This window comes from Pollicipes pollicipes, unplaced genomic scaffold (genome assembly GCF_011947565.3).
Source record: "Pollicipes pollicipes isolate AB1234 unplaced genomic scaffold, Ppol_2.1 Scaffold_4219;HRSCAF=4965_pilon_pilon_pilon, whole genome shotgun sequence".
Lineage (NCBI taxonomy): Eukaryota > Metazoa > Arthropoda > Thecostraca > Pollicipedomorpha > Pollicipedidae > Pollicipes > Pollicipes pollicipes.
In genome coordinates, this window is record NW_023596448.1 from 717,506 (window position 1) to 734,908 (window position 17,403).

Genomic DNA, 17,403 nt, shown 5'->3' on the forward strand with positions numbered 1-17,403 from the left:
TCTCGGATGGCGAGGGGGGAGGGGGGACAGTCTCGCTATTCTGACACTATTCTTTCAGGAAAAAATGCATTATCCACTCAGATTTTTACGAGGGGAGGATAGATAGATCTTCGGAGATATTTCCAACTTTCACCATAATAAAGCTTCCTCATATCGGTTGTACAACATTGTTAGAAATACTAGTACGATGCTACTAAGACTCCAAAACACCGCTCGGGGACATTCACCTTTGCTGACCGAGCACATGCAATGTTTTCCGTAGTTTTTTGTCGAGTCTTGGGATTGTGAGGCGATTGAAGCATCATCCACGTGCAAAAGTCTTTAATTTGAATAGGTGTGCTTCAATGCAATATCCCTAATTTCCCACGCGCAGCTGCTATTTTTGTATGCTTTACTCAATGGCTCACCTCCGTCGTTTTCCTCCGTCGTGCTTTTGAAGTAGCTTTACAATGTAAATAGACACCTTCCTCAAGTTTGCGAACCTTTGCTGCTAGTCGCGTAACATGAAACATTTTGTTTAAAACATCATACATGCTAGTGCCATGATAAGATACTTTCTTTACCCATTACCATACTGGAACGGTAATTCCAAGGCAATTGATATGGCTGGTGTTTTGTAACTATACTTAAATGTAGCACCATTATGCCATCAAAAGCCTCTTTTCGACAGTTTTCGTGTGGTTAAGCTTTGTTTAAAATGAAGACGGGTGTGGGCCAAGCTCGGCCGAGGGACAGAAGTGCTGCCTGTTTAAGTACCTTAATGCCTCTGGAGCTAAGCAACAAAGGGAAGGAAGGAAAACTGGAACGACGCGAAACATTTAGTTACCTGTTATGTAGTGCTTTGTTCTCGGGAAATATTTCAAAGCTCCAAGTAGGTCATTACGCTGGCTGAGGCCAGTCGAAAGAAGAAGTCTAAAAAAGAAGACCCTCATAAGCTGTTCAGGTAAAGATAGCTTTGGGGAATAATGCAGATGTGTTTCTGTATATGTAAACATGTTCATTTACTGTTTTGGTTTAGTCTTTTGGGGCTCTATAACTTGTGGCGGAATGGCTGTCGGCGAGTAGTCTGACAGTGGCCCACTGTGTTGGCAGAAATCAGCTTTAGAGCATTGCCCCTGAGTGATGGCGCCCATGTTTTTGGATCATTGCAACTTCCACATATTCATAGTATGCTTTACATCTCTTCATTGCCGGAACTTTTTGGCAAGTAAATGGAAGCAGTTAAATAACCTAGTTGATGAATTATTAGTTCAATACCGAAAGGTAATAAGCTCTGTTTGTGTCATATCACATGACCGAGCCTATGTCAACGGCCTGATTGATCTTCACTGGCGTTTAGAATTGCAGACGTCATGAAATAAATAACTCATGGATATTATTGAGCGTAGGCAAGAATTGGGTGATGGGGCGCATGGCCTCCTGGACCAAGGGGCTTACACCAGGCAGGGAACCCTTTCGCAGAAATTTGGCCAGTTCAAAGGATTTTGGAAGAAACTTGACATTTGGCCTGACGAAAAACATTTTTGCTACGTTCTCCAGGAAATGGTATTGAGTTGGCAGGCTTTGCGTCGTTGCGTCGTGTTCACAGACGCTGGAAAATCTTAAAGGGAGTCTAAAAAGCCCCCACACCAGTCGGGCACGGCTTTGTAACCCGTGTCACACATGAAAATGCACAAATCTTTCATCCGATTTTTACTGGATTAAGTTCTGGGATCCGAGCTCACGCTAAGCAGTGCTTGCTGTGTAAGCCCTGACACGTACCACCTGATCGTGCAGTGTCAGATCAACGGCAGCATTTAGTGAGGAAAGTTCAACGACCCATACGGCAATGCACGGCCCGTCCGGCTCTCTGACGTCACCTGACCTTTCGTGTGGCCGCTGCCACCAGCCGCAGTTCATACCTGTCAAGGACAAGTAGCGAGCGCTGTAAGCAGCCCGAACCTGTCCGTCACGGGTGGGTAATCGGAGCACAGGCGCCCCAACCAGGAGCGCAGTCAGGATTTTCTTAAGGGAAGGGCCCGGGGACCGGTGGGCACGCGCCGAGGAGGGAGGCCCCCCCCCCAGGCCCCCATTGGCTGCAACCCAGGCTATAACCAACTGAGCAATCGGAGCGCACTTAGCAGGCTTGTTTTAACTTCCTTTCATGGCGACATGTCCCTCACGTAGCCTAAACAGACCACCTTTCACTCCTTGTGTCATTCTTCTCAAGCTCAGAGCTCTTGTTTTTGGTCGCGTAGAAGCTGCGTATACCAAACATGAAGGAGGCGCCCGGGGGAGGCACCACGGGGGTGGCAGGGGACCAACCTGCCCCTGGTCATTTGCCAACGGGAAAGATATGCCCCCCCCCCCCCCCCCCAGTCCGTTTCCTTGAATGTGAGGCACAACGAGCGGGAATTTATTCCAGAAGTCGTCAAACGTGATTGCCTTCTCATGACCCCGTTCACCAGTCCAGCCACAGTCGAATGCAGTTTCAGCGCGCGACAGGAGCTGAAAACTTGTTTCGCTTAATGGTGACGCAGAGGAGGTTCAACGCGACGACAGTGGGCCACATGCATCGCCTTCGGCTGGATCGAGTGGATCCGGCTGATGCCGTAGTCCCTTTTGGCAGTCTAAACGCATCGCGTCAAAGAACGTCGGCTGTGAATGTGACATGAATAGAATGTGGCAACACCACAAGCGGTGTTGGTGCTGGACTGTATGGAATGTGTTAACTTTGTGATCCTCAAGCAGCGTGTCGTTTGGATGCTTTTGCCACCTTCATAAAGATCCAGTTTGTTCTGTTATTATTTTTCCATAAACAAATAAAAAAGGTTTGGGGTCGGGCGTTAGAACCGCAGCTTGGTTATAACCGCGGGGTAATGATGCATGAAATATCATCCTGCAAGCTTTTTGTCACTGTACATACACATGATCCTACACTGATACATGTTATGGTCAGCTGGTCTCAACGTTAATATCCGCTGTGCTGAGAAGAGGGTAGGACACTGCGAAAAGATTTGTCCGCCGGCGTGGGGCAACTCTGGTCTTTCAACGTCTTTCGACATCAGGAGGGAGAGGAGATGATAGCCGTTCGAATTGGTTCTTGCGATCAACACCCATAAGGCCAATGCAAAGTTTTTAGAAAATTGTTGGTCTAAGGCTCTGCCTTCATCCCCGGTTCTCACACCCCATGCCTTGAGGTGGTGCAGCGCAAGGAGCTCGATGAAATTGCATAGTAATGATTATTTACGAGAATAATAGTTATCAAACGCAATATCTACCAATTATTTTTGTATTCAAGTGTCGCTGTGGTGGTTTTACGACCTTGCCCCTCTCCTATCAAAAATTGGTAGCGCCACAACTGTCTGTCACATTGCCCTGCTGTGGCATGTAACCATGTGACAAAAAATGACTAGGAATTAGCATTGCAGAGGGAACAATTGTTCTGAATATCGTCCTCATCTAGTGTATTGTACCATCATTTATTTGCATTAGCGGCTATTTATTTTTGCATAGCTATCTCTGTTCCCAACATTATTTTCCTAAGTTTAGCAGCAACTGCCCTGTCTATTTAGTTCAAAACCTCGGGTTCTTACAGAACATGCGCAATGATCTGTATGTTAGCCCCACTAAATTTTATAGTGATAAATGTTCCGTGCTGATTTTAAGTCTGTCTTATTACATACTCAAAACGTAAGCCCCAACGGGTCCAACACACCCCAATTCGCTTGGCGAAATTGTTGAAAACTTCACTCGCTGAACAGTGAAGATCGTTTAAATGTTTTATTTCTCTGCTGCCTTGGCCTAAGAGACCGTCCGCGATTACTTTTATAAACATGGCGCTTCAGATAACCCTACAGAGAAAGGTCGAGAGGTGACAGGTCAGGAGACGAACGACAGTTCCAGGTCGAGTGGGCGACTGATCACTTTGTCTCCGAAGTGATCCTGAAATAAGTCCTATGATTTGTCGGGACAATGGGAGGAGGGGGAGGGGGGGGGGGGGGCATCCTGCTAAAACCAGCCTGTTGAAACCTGCCAACTTGGGGCGCCCGTACGCGCCAGTCAGTGGCGTGCTCTTCCTAAATGCTACCGGAACTTCCCCAAGGCTTCGATGCGCCGCCGCGTATTCACTGCAGCGCACGCCGCCGCCACCTTCCTTGGACCAGAGCGGTCCGGTGAGGCCACGCCGGGTCATCACCGTGCGACACACCTCAGTCACTGCAGGATTCGCTGCAGTGCGGTTTGGGCCTATCCGGTAAGCTTTTTTAAAGATAAAAAAGCATTATTACTAATACCATTTCACAAGCGTGCGCCTTACAAGTAAACCAAAGATTGTCAGGAAAGTTTGGCTGCTACTTCAGCTTTTCAGTGAACCACTAATACATCGTCATCCATTTATACATGTCTTACAGGGTTCAGAGTATGGCAACACATCTGCATGGTGTAGGTTTTCAAGTCTTTCAGAAGATTAGGCGATCCAGTTCCGTGCGTCTTGAGCTCCTGGCAGCAACAGAGAAGAGAATTTGCCGAGCGCCGTGAAATTGCCGCTGCGGCGGGGCGATTTGGGCATTGCCGCTGTGGCGGGGCGATCTGGGCATTGCCGCTGTGGCGGGGCGATTTGGGCATTGCCTCTGTGGCGGGATCGATCTGGACAGTGACGCTGTGGCGGGGAGGTTTGGGCAGCGGTTTTAAGTGTTTGGTCTTCCCGAGTGAATAGGCCTACCCGCGGATACACGCGTCAAGCCTGGGCCACGTCCACTGAACGCTGACTCAGTGCATCCAGCTGATTGTCTGCTAATGACGTCACCTCATTGGGAACAAACGACTGCAACTGCAAACGGGGTAGTCTCAACTATCATTTTTGCGAATGTTTCAACACAAAACGCTCTCATCTAGGTTTTTCACCTATCCTGATCCATTCATAGCTCCAGCAAAAGCAAACGTGTCAGAAAACAGTACACCGTTGCATGTATTATGTGCGATGCATGTGAGTTAATGCATGAAGAATAGCGTAGGTACTTTCATGCTACGTCCATTATTTAAAAAGTGATGAATTTGTAGGGACACTACATGCTTCCAGGATAGCAAGAGACGAAATGTGTCTACGCTACAATGACACTGCGGGTATCACCAGGCATTTTTGGACTGGTAAGAGCCTGACGCAATGAATAAAAACATAGAAGCTCGACCTTTTTCACAAAACAGAACGTCTTTTCTTGTCTGTTTTGCCAAACGTGGCAGCAGCCGCATATTCTGAGGAATTTATAAGTCAGATGCCTTGGGTCATTGAACACGCCGATGGTGAGGTACATTGAATTCCCCTTCATAGATATGACACCACCGATGTTACTCGTGCATTGCTGGTGTCACTTGCGCAACACGATACCGGTGCTATCAAATTATCCCCTTTGTTGTAGCCAAAACGCCCAACGCAAGATTTGTTCATGGCCATGATAAAGACCAACAACATGTTTTACACACCCCAACGAGCTCAACCTATACTTAACTTCCAGGAAATATGCGAAATTAAGTCTAAAAATGTAAATGCCTTCACCCCTTTCGACTGCCATCACCATCATTTCAGTGTGCACGTCATGTGACACCACTTAGTTGCTTACATGCAATAATTATATTTCGTGTAAGAGTAACTGCTTTCACGTGGAAATTGATTTAGGGAATATGTATTATAAGAAAACAAATGGGCTCCATGTCTTTGTGTCTACGTCCGTCCTATGAATAGCGGCGCAGGGCTGCGTTCAGCAGGACGATTTTCCCTGATAAAAATAGCGGAAGCAGGAGGGCGAAAATCCCAAGGATTTGAGCGTCACCAATGTCCAGGCACACAGCCATGTGAGTTCGTTCGTCGAGATGGCAATACATTGGCACGCGCTAGAGTGGAGGGTCAAATTGACACCCCCCCCCCTCCGAAGGTTTTTCCGGAACAGTTTTCGAACGGCGCGGTGTAGCCGCGCGAAATTTTGCATACCTGTAAACAATTAAATAGCGGATCATCTGACATTAAATATTTAAATGTACCTTGCAATGTCGCTGACCTGTGGCAGGTCAAAGTTAGGCCATGGTTTCAGCGAAGCCAGTTTCTAAGGAATCGTTCAGTCTGATGCAACAGCGGAGTGTTAGACGAAGTCATACATCTCTGAGATGCTTTCTCAGGTAACATAACCGTTGAATAAGCAAGTTACATTGACCTAAGGTCAGGTAGGAAGGTCAGACGAAGGTCGAAATTAACCTGTTTTATTATTCTAGGGCTGCTGTATGGGGTAATTTCTGGTGTTTATTTCGAATTTATTGATAGTAGGAACCGCATTATACATCTTCCATGAACTGCTTAGAAGTCAGAATAGGTCATTGACCTAAAATGACCCAGGTCAACGTTTGGTTTTTCGGAACCTACAGCCTAGCGTAATCTTTGTCGTTTATTTAAATGAAAAAAATCAGGGCGATTTGCATGATTTTGATCACCACGACCTTCAAAAGGTCAAGCAAGGTCACTGACCTGAAATGAGCACGTGACCATTTGCTTAGAAACGGTTATTTAGGTTCTGGGGGCACTCTGGAGACCAACCTGGAATTTGAACTTTTGACCTCATTTGGCCTGAGGGTTATAACCTAGGAATCTAAAAATTTGACCTAGGTGATTTCACGTACAGGTCAACACAACCTGTAAATTTGGTGTCTCTAGGTCTCTTAGCTCCCGACATCTCAGGGTGATCAAACTGACCGCCCCCACCCGAGCGAAGGGTATCCAGGCGGCCACCCGGGCGCGTGTTAGGTTGATATTCGCCCGAGCGGGACGTTTGGTAGAGAGAGAACCTAAAATCCGCGCAGAGACGCAGCGCGATCTTCTGATTGCATCGAGAAGACTGGTATATAATTTACAGTAGGTCTTACTCCTACTACCAATGGCTGGGTTGTCGCGGATCTAAAGTTATCTTTTAAAACGGACTTGGATGTCCGAAAAAGCGTGTATAAAATTACATACTGACGTCCGCAACGCGATGAGCAAAGTACCTGACACCGACTAGGCTTAGTATCGAGCATGTGACCAACAGCTGGTGAAAGTCGTGAACATCGATCTGAATATGAATTCGAATCTGTAGACCACTTGACGAACATTGGCTGAGTGATACCCTCCTGGCGAAATCCTGGATTGGCCCCTGGGCCAGTGACAGGAGCAGATACCGAAACACATACTTGTCTCTCCTACATGGGGAGTTCGCTGCGCATGCCGATAAAGAATGATAAGCTTATAAATAAATTCGAAGAGCGCACAAATTATGAACCACTGAAAATGCGTTGTTTTGATAACGACCGCACAACAGCAAACTCTTGCTAAACTGCAGTGTTGTCTCTATCTCACTTAAACGATGAAACTCGCACAAAAGAAAATCCAGGAATGTAAAACAGTCGAAGGATGTACTGATGCTTACAAATATCAGCCAGGCTGACTTCCATTTTTCTAAGACTTTCTGCACAAAGGTTTTCCGACTTTGAGCGTAAAACTTTCAGGTCAATCCAACCGCATCAAAGTTAGGTGGAGGGGGCCACCCCTCCAACCCAAGAAGTCGGGAAAGCGCCCCTCCCACTCTCTCCTGTTCCAGCGCCCGTGCTCGCGGATATTCAACCTCTTCAAATGAGCTCAAACCCGATGAGCTAGAAAGCTCCCGTCGATAACTACATTTGTGTTGTTTCAAACCCAGGTCGTTATTTGTTATGATCTGTTGCGTGCAATTAAACAGCGCCTTACAATATATGCGGCTCACCATTTGTCTATCGTACTTCTTTCCTCCCCAGAACTGCCAAACACCGCCCTCCTTTGATTAAACGCATCAATAATCATGTGTTTAAATCCTGGAAACTGCCACAAAGTAAACAGAGCAACGTGCGCCAGGCCCTGGCCAACTTTCCGCCGCGTCCACTTCTGCCGATGATAGGCTGGCGGCCTGTGACGAGTGAGCACTTCTGGCAAGCAGCCCCACGTCGGCGGCCCCCACAGCCCGCCCTGTTTATGCCCCCCGGCCGTGTCCATATACACTGGAAAACACGCCGAGCCCGGGCAGCGGAGTGCAGCGCTGCCTGCAGCCGCCACCGAACGCCGTCCGGCTGTATATATAAGAGCAGGCGGCTGGAGGATCAGCACTCGGAGAGAGGGCGTGCCCTGAGACAAGCGTCTTCACTCGACGGTCCTCACCGGTAAGCGGCACACTACTGGGATCGGTGCTTGTAGAAACGGGCTGACGTGTGGGCAACTATAAGCGAACGGCTAACTGAATCTTGCGTTCATTGGCCGATAAGCCGCTCTGGCCAAAGCTTACAGGTGGAAAATATGTGAAATGTTTTTGGAACTTTGGAAACTTTTGTACGAGTTTTATGTCTTCATTAGATTGAGCCTTACAGCCATGGTTTAGTGCAAGCAGCTTGCGTGAGAGAAACTGTTGCGTTAAGCAACCATTGTTGCAGTAATGAACGTAGGCCCACTGGAACGCCACAGTGCTGGCGTTGTAATGTTTGCCCATATTGGTTGATAACCACTGCTCGCACCTATATGCTCATCTCTTAGATATTCGCATTGGTGATGCGCATGAGGGCAGCGGTAAGAAAAGAAGGAACTTGATTTTAATTGCCTGACAAGTCATTTCAAAATAATATGCATGCTACATCTAGCCCCTTATTTCATTGCGTGTCGTCATTTCCTCAAATCTAATTTTGTTGTTTGCCCAAGCGAAATGATGATGGATGCGGAGATGGATGTTACGCTGCATACATTCCAGTATCTCAAGCTTTCTACAACCATTGCTGATCAGATGGCGCTGTTTTCACATCTCATTTTTAGCCTTATTCCTGTGTGCAGTAAAGAGCCAAAATTCTCTTCTTATAGCTCCCGGATCTACCCGGGCATTTCACACGCACCCAATGTCGGAGTGCAGCGAGCTAGGTTGTGGCTCACTCTGGCCTGCCTCGGCCTGACAAGGCCCAAGAGCCTTGAGCGGCATGCTCGCCTGATACCGTGCGTGATTTGTTCCGCCATGCTTCCTAAAAAACCGTTTCTGAGTCATCTCTGGAGGCTTCAGGAATCTCAAATATTGACAGATCAATGCCAAATTAGCTTTTCAGACAGGTTAATCAGTCTCAGAACGCTATTCAAATGTCGCTTGAACAGTGATAAACGGCTGTCTGTAGCAGTCTGGAAAGCATCTGTGAAAACAATACCAAGGCTCATTTGAACCAATCTGTGAGAACAGAATTCATGATCCCGGTCATTTTCTCGGTTTCGAAAATGTCAAAAAGGGTAGGGAGTGGGCGTAGCTCCCAGCATCACGTAAACAGTAATACGCGTCCCACCAATCCATGGCTAAGAACAGCATGTCATTGTCAGTGGTGGATCGGGAGCCCTGGACATCTGTATGACCTGAGGTGTTGAAAGGTCATTTTGAAGCTCTGCGCATTGGGCGGAGCAGACAGAACGTTGCAGTATGAACTTTTTCAATAACGTCGGTGAAATAACGTGGCAGGTGCCTGGTTAATTGTTTTAAAAATCCACAGCAAAACTCATTCTCTGCTTAAGTCAGTTGTACGTTTTGACCTACTGCGTCAGTGTCATGGTAGGTCAGGTAATCGCAGTTCACAAAGTCACACCGATATTGCTTCCAAACGAATGCAAGGAGTTGTGGTTTTCGACAGTTTTCACAATATATGTGCAGGACATGGAATATATCCGCGTTTAGATGCCACACAAAAACGACCAGGCATCAACTCAGACACCGTGCTTCTCATTGAGCTGAAATCTGCATGGCTAGATTCAGTCCAGCTGGCAACTCTGAAATTAGCCCACCAAATACGACGTATTACGGTCCAGTCGCCACCGAGCTGCCCCGACCTCTACCACCTGGCGTGCTAGGAGTTAAAGCATCTGGTGATGTACTCCACGAGCGCTATACCAATTGTGTGCCTTCCAAGGAAGCACAAACCGTCAAAGTCACTGATGACTGATGTGGTTTGTACGTTTGTGACTTTGTTCCACTCACCACATCTGATCCTATTCGCAGGTTCCAGCGCAAGATGCGGCTCCTCTCCCTGGCCCTGTGCGTGGGCCTGGCGACAGCGTTGCCGACCTATCAGGACGCCATCAGTCATCCAGCGCCACCGCCGGTCCTCGTCTCTGGCAGTCTGGGCGGCCAGCTCAGCCAGCCAGCCAGCCAAGACCATGCAGGGCAGGACTCCGACGGCTGCCAGGCGTGTGCCGGCAATGGCGTGGGCGTTCAGCTGGATGTCGGTGTGCCGTCCGTCCTTCTCGCCTCCGGCGGAGGTGTTCTCTCAGGAGACGGTGAGGGCGGCCTCGCCTCCATCGGAGGTGTTCCCTCAGTAGGAAGCGGGATCGACATCTCAGCGCAGGTCGGCGACGGCAGGGTCGTGACCCACCAGAGCAGCTCGTCAAGCAGACAGTTCTCGCAGTCGTCACACTCCTCCCAGACGTCCTACTTTGTCAGCTCGGGGGGCGATGACATCATCGAGATCGTGGTAGCGCAGGCCGCCGACTACGGCCTGGAGTGCGTGCCTGCTGCGGACCTAACCGAGTCGGCCAAAATCATTGTCGAGGAGAGCGGTGAAAAGGGTGAAAAGGAGGCCGTTGCTGCAGTCGGCGACGGAGGAGCGGCTGCCTCTTCGTCTGCTCGGGATGCAGCTGCCTCGTCGGTCACGGTTGGAGTTGCGGGAGACGGTGCTGCCTCCTCTTCGTCCGTGGGGGGTGAGGAACATGGAGCCGCTGCCTCCTCAGCCGCTGGTGGCGATGGAGCTGCCTCGTCCTCGGCTGCTGGTGGTGGCGCTGCCTCGTCTGCCGCTGCTGGCGGTCTGGAGCTTGGAGGTTCCTCCTCTTCGGCTGCTGCTGGTGGTGCCGCTTCGTCTGCTGCTGCTGGTGGCGAAGAACATGGAGCCGCTTCATCCTCGGCTGCTGGTGGTGGCGCTGCTTCGTCCGCGGCTGCTGGTGGTGGAGCAGCTTCATCTGCTGCTGCTGGTGGCGAAGAACATGGAGCCGCTTCATCCTCGGCTGCTGGCGGCGCTGCTTCGTCTGCCGCTGCTGGCGGCTTAGAACATGGAGCTGCCTCGTCCTCGGCTGCTGCTGGTGGTGCCGCTTCGTCCGCTGCTGCTGGTGGTGAAGAACATGGAGCCGCTTCATCCTCGGCTGCTGCTGGTGGCGCTGCCTCGTCTGCCGCTGCTGGCGGTGAAGAACATGGAGCTGCCTCGTCCTCGGCTGCTGGTGGTGGCGCTGCCTCGTCTGCCGCTGCTGGCGGTCTGGAGCTTGGAGGTTCCTCTTCTTCGGCTGCTGCTGGTGGCGCCGCTTCGTCTGCTGCTGCCGGTGGTGAAGAACATGGAGCCGCTTCATCCTCGGCTGCTGGTGGTGGAGCTGCCTCGTCTGCTGCTGCCGGTGGTGCCGCTTCCTCTGCTGCTGCTGGTGGTAGAGAACATGGAGCCGCTTCATCTTCGGCTGCTGGTGGTGGAGCTGCCTCGTCTGCCGCTGCTGGTGGCTTAGAACTTGGAGCTGCCTCGTCCTCGGCTGCTGGTGGTGGCGCTGCTTCGTCTTCGGCTGCTGGTGGCGGAGCAGCTTCGTCTGCTGCTGCTGGCGGTGCAGGACAGGGAGCCTCTTCTTCTTCAGCTGCCGCTGGTGGAGCTGCCTCAGCCGCTTCCAGCGGTGGGGCATCGTCATCCACCTCCGTCAGTGGTGGGGAGATCTCAGTCATCGAAGACACTCACGAGGAGATCATTCAGGACTGCATCTGCGTGCCGTACTATCTTTGCAAGGGAGGTGACATTATCACGGACGGCGCTGGTCTGATTGACATCCGCTTCGGCCCCGCAGAAGGGGAAGGCCCGAAGTCCAACTCGCAGTGCAAGAGCTTCCTGGATGTTTGCTGTAAGGTCCCCACAGTCCAAACCACTGCCCGAAATTGTGGAAGAGCTAACGGAGGAGGAGTACGTGCCTTCTTGCGGCCACAGAAATCCGGAGGGGCATTCATGTGTCTCTGGAGGGCTTTAAGGTGAGGCCAGGTGTTGTAACTTGCGATAAACTATACGACAGGAAGTTTAATTCGGGATCCAAAATCATGTCTGGTATATTTTTCAAGAACACAACGCACGCCAATGGGGTAATAGTTCAGCTTGTAGTGTGCTTCCCAGCACGTCGTCTGTAGACGCTTGAAGTTTTTTTCAAAGCTTGGCAACAACTAGACATTAAGAGGTAGGGCCAGGGTGATTGCCCCGACTTGACCGCTAGTATTCTACTCACGTATAGAATGAAATTGTTCAAATGAAGTCGTTTGTATGTCTGCATTGTCTCTAAATCGACACTTCGCTAGATCATCTCTCCAGTGACAGCTCTGTGGAGTTTTTTTTTAACCGCGAATCGCCCTGTTCCAGGAGAGTGAGTCCCAGTTTGGAGAGTTCCCGTGGATGGCGATTATTCTGGAGGAGCAGCGTCAGGGCGGTAAACGTCTGGAGAAATACCTGTGCGGCGGCTCTCTGATAGCTGATGACGTCATTCTGACTGCTGGCCACTGCGTGAACGAGTGAGTCTGCATGGATCTGCTGAGATCGATAGCTCGATATCGATATCGATATGAGATCGATAGAGATATGAGTGGTGGCGGGAACTGCAGGGCAGCGTGATCTCAATGCAGGGATAAATGCGAGATGTTTAATATGGGGGTGTTCTTCTGACAGATTTGCAGACATTTCCTGGAATGCTGCGGCTTACTGTGACACACAAGTGATATGTGTCATGCTGCGAATACCACGGATGCATGGTCCGATGCGTGTATGCATTTTTATGTCATTAAGTTTGCATCTCTTGTTTTTATTACACCCCAAGCGGGTACGTCAATAATTTTGCGTAATCGGCGATAGCTCATTGCACTCATCATCGACCAAAAGCTCAAAAGAGCCATCAACAGTTTTTAGGAGATTTGATTTCGTTTTACCTAACAGCAGTTGTTGAACATTATCGCCTTTGCTCAAGTTTGTCATTTTGCAAAGATGCCGCAACCTTACCCTCATGCCAGAGTATAGTTCGACGGCTTACAACCTCACCCAGCCGTGTGGAGGCCGGGTTTTATCACAAAGGTTGTCATTCTGTCAAAATTCTGCTGCAAACTGAGAAGCTAAACGGCATGCGACCAGTCCAGTAGCCAAGGGTGGGACTGGTCTGGGACTTGTGTTGCGACTATGTCGCCCCCACCACACACACACGCTGAAGGTAGCGCGACCCCTGGGGTAGAAAAGTTGGGGTGAAAAAGGGGGGGGGGCAGAAAATTGTAGTACTTCTTCGGCAGTTTTTAACGCCCCTGAGATTTTCAAATATAACAAATGCTCCCCCAAAGCACCAAAATGCGATGTCAAGCACAAAAACGTCTCACAAATAAAAAGCAGGTCGCTGATAGCGACGAAGCGGGCCAACTTGGCTGAAAGTGCTCCTATGTCCTAATTTTGCCCCCCCCCCCCCTGTGCGAAATCCTGGCCACGCCTCTGCATTTAACATCACGCTGTCACACACACAGGCGAACAGGCATTGCAAGATTCCCCGCCTTTCAACCACTGTCTGCACGATGCTCATAACTTTGGTACCATTTCAGTAAGCGAGCTGGCAGTATCGTAGTCCGTCTCGGCGACTGGGACACCAAGCGCGAGACGGAGATCTTCCCGCACGAGCAGTTCCACGTCAAACACATCGAGGTGCATGAGGATCTCAACCCGCGCACGCTCTTCAACGACGTAGCGCTGCTGTTCCTGGACGGCAAGGTGACTCTACAGCCGCACATCGACACCATCTGCCTGCCGGAGCCGGACGAGGACTTCGACTACGCGCATTGCGTGGCGACGGGCTTCGGCCGCGACAAGTTCGAGGGCGGCACCTACCAGAACATCATGAAGCAGGTCGACCTGAACATCGTACCGCACGATGCGTGCCAGACGAAGCTGCGCACGACGCGGCTCGGCCGCTGGTTCAAGCTGCACGACTCGTTTACGTGCGCCGGCGGCGAGCCGGGCGTCGACACGTGCAAGGGCGACGGCGGCTCGCCGCTGGTCTGTCCCAGCAAAACGGATCCCAACAAGTACGTCCAGGCGGGCATCGTGGCCTGGGGCATCGGCTGCGGCGAGGGTGGCGTGCCGGGCGTGTACGCCAGCGTGCCGAAGCTGCTGACTTGGGTGCAGGAGAAGCTGGCGGCGTTCCCAGCCAGTGGTCTGCCTGACAGGCTGCAGCAGCAGCATCAGCCAGTGCCCGTGCAGGTAGTCCAGACGCCGGTGCAAGTGTCCCTGCCACCGCCACCGCCACCGCACACGCTGGTGTCCAGCGGCTATTAGAGCGGGAAGAACACCACAGCGGGCGATACGATCGGAGATTGCAAGAGCTGAGACAGCCATGGCGGTGCTAAAGCGAGCAGGTGGAAAACGGCGACAACGAAGCAGTGGGGCATGGAAAATAATCGACAAACGTCTCACACTAGATAACTAAAAATCTTAAGAAAATGGAAGGCCAAAGGGCGATCAGACACGGACGATCTGTTGCAAGCTGCAATTTCACCGGAGAAACTGAGCCTTAATTACTCATTTCGGCTATCGTGGTAACAGACGACCCATGTTCAGGGTGGTCTGAAAAGTTTTACCTTGGTCTTCCCCGCTCGTGTTAGGTAACGAGTTGAATAAAACGCGTTTTGTCGTATCCGGCGTTTGTTATGCTCCCGTCCATACGTGAACATCACCGGCCAGAGATGTCAAACCTTCGCTCTTGTTATACGTGAACATCACCTGCCAGAGATGTCAAGCCTTCGCTCTTGTTATACACACCGTTACCGCATGCCGTCGGCGACTGCGCATCCCCGTCTGCTCCTGCTTAACTGCAAATCGAACGATTCCCGTCTATGATGTGAGGTGCATGTTGAGGACAGCAGGCGCCGTTTACACGACACTCTGTACAGACGCCGCATGCCCCGGTCTCATGTTTACACTTACGGCCAGGCTGCCATGGCAACGCGGTGCACAGCGGGGCCGCACCACTCCAACATATACACTGGTGATACTGCAGCACTTTCAGCAATGCAAAGGCTAATCGGATTGTAAGCATCCGGCCTGCGATGGCCGCCAGAGGAGCCCCTGCCTGGTTTTAGCAGGCGCGTGGCGCGTCAACACCAGCGGCGGTCGGACAGGCACTGGACATAGCTCAGATCAATATTTACGACACCCTCAAGCAGAGAAGTAGGAGCCGAAGGGGATCATAGGAGACAAGCTGTGTCAAAGGTGGCACAGGCATACAGTGCGAAGCTTTGAACTTACGCCAATTTATGTTTTGCCTGATGAAAACTGATAAAGAATGTCAAGCACACGCAGGTGCCGCAAAACGGGACGCTCTTCTTCCATTGGTGTAACTTTGGAAAGGGATGAAAAGCGTGTGTTGATATCATATCGTAACAATATGAGTTATCTTCAAGTTGCAAATCTATTCTTTAATCTATTGCAAATATGCCACAAAGTATACGATGATATTTTCACTAACTGGCTTTTGAAAATCGCATGCTACTGAATGCGAGCAAGCCCGGGGTTCGAGTCAGCGTTGCTTGCATGCTTATACAATCTTCGGCTAGAGCAGCCAGACGAGGCCTGGCCCAGTTTTGTCCAAAACTGTAACCGATTGATTGAAACTGATCCCTTAGCAGCTACAGAGCACAGCTTCGTGCAGTTTCAGCAGCAAGGCACCCAGTTCTGCAAAATTTGTTCGAAATTGCTCAAAATGTTTGATAGAATGAATATGTTGTTATTTCCAGCATATATTCCAAGCTCCCGTTCAGATCAGTCGGTCACAGCGCATGTGCTTCGATTCACCCAAGCATGATGGCGTGTGTTCAAGCCGCTTTTGGCGTTTACGTTTTGCTCTGGACTAGGATGGCCAGCGGCTGGTTGTACCAACTGCGCTACCGATCAGGTGACGTCAGAGGGCAGGACTGACCGTGCCCAGAATTGCGGCACGTCAAGCTTTCGTCGCCAGATTGCGCCGCTGATCCGGGGCATTACGATCGAATGCTGAGGCCAGAGCGCGCCCAGCAAACAGTTCTTTGCGTGGGCGTTGATTCACGAAATCCATCCAATCAAAAGGTTTTACTTTTTTAAAGTGACATGACCTGTCCGAAACATTGCCGTCTGGGCAGAACATTCCCTCGCCCATCTCTTTGCCACGGGGAAAATACGAGAAAAAATATCCTGAGCCGCCTGCACGAGCTGTATAACTCGGGTCAACACTGCGGCTACGTCTGGACGGTTCTGTGCACTGTCGGCACAAGACCGGCCCATTTCGCCAGATCAGGAGCAGAGAATCATCCTGGCGAGAGTGTGGGTCTATGGCTGCACCTGTTCACGACAGATCAGGAGCAGAGAATCATCCTGGCGAGAGTGTGGGTCTATGGCTGCACCTGTTCACGCGAAAAGCGCAAAGCGCGAGCCGATTTTGGGGAGTTTTGCAAGCTATATGTGATGCTCAGCTCATTGGTCATGTTTGCAGATAAAAGAAATCGAAGTTAAAACGCAAAGAGATCAAATCAAGCAGCCTCTTCATTTCTGAGGCATCTTTTCAGCTGTTTTAGATATGCTGGCAAAATTTCCAGCACTTGTGATGCGACGACGGACGTTACTTCATAACTTAATATATATATATATATATATATATATATATATATATATATATATATATATAACTTACATATATCTTATATATGGACGTTACTTCATATATTTTCAGAGGACCAGGGCCCTCAATGCTGATTTGACCTGCTCTCCAATGTATCTCTGAGCCCAACCCTCCGATGAATATTAAAAAAAAAAAAAATACTGGACCAAGGAAATGCAGAACATTTTCCTGAAATGTCCGCGGGCTAGATACCCGAAAACATTGCTATTAGTTCCATGTTTATCTGGATCACGTAGTTTTCTGTAGGGACTTGATATTTTTGTGCTATTCCAATTCCTTTACATGTTTTGCCCGCCTGCAAATGTTGCCAGGTTTTTCAAGAGGTAATCCCTGGATTGGGACATGAACATCGACTGCAATATATGGCAGCTTTTGAGTATGTCGAAGCTGTTTTTTTTAAGCTGTTCCTGCTTTGTATGGATTTTTTGACTGAGATAGCCATTTTTAAGATCATTGATTTTCATGACAGCCTTTTCCCATTGCTTTTGAGCAAGACAGACGCAAACTTGTGCGAACTATTTCGCGACGTCCAATTTACTGCGACCATACTGTCTTGAGATCCGTATTGGCTTTTACTGCTCATGAAATTTACACCGGGATTTGTTGAACCATGATCCATTGCTGCATAGCAGGGTGCCAGGTGTTCAACTAGTAGTGTGTGGGCTCTCCGTAAACGGACG

General features: G+C 49.9%; 1 protein-coding gene across 1 annotated transcript; it reads left to right on the forward strand.

Moving 5' to 3' along the window:
- Positions 1-8,066: 8,066 nt before the first annotated feature.
- LOC119095649 (fibroin heavy chain) lies at positions 8,067-14,707 on the forward strand. Its single transcript, XM_037218515.1, has 5 exons — positions 8,067-8,190; positions 10,044-11,919; positions 12,021-12,029; positions 12,409-12,557; positions 13,620-14,707. The coding sequence occupies exons 2-5, from the start codon at positions 10,057-10,059 to the stop codon at positions 14,347-14,349; spliced, it is 2,751 nt and encodes a 916-aa protein (XP_037074410.1). The 5' UTR covers positions 8,067-8,190; positions 10,044-10,056; the 3' UTR covers positions 14,350-14,707.
- Positions 14,708-17,403: the final 2,696 nt, after the last annotated feature.

Coding starts and splice junctions, on each gene's coding strand:
- LOC119095649 (XM_037218515.1), top strand. CDS start 10,057: ATGCGGCTCCTCTCCCTGGCCCTGTGCGTGGGCCTGGCGACAGCGTTG. Junction 12,558..13,619: donor GCTGGCCACTGCGTGAACGA/GTGAGTCTGCAT, acceptor GTACCATTTCAG/TAAGCGAGCTGGCAGTATCG.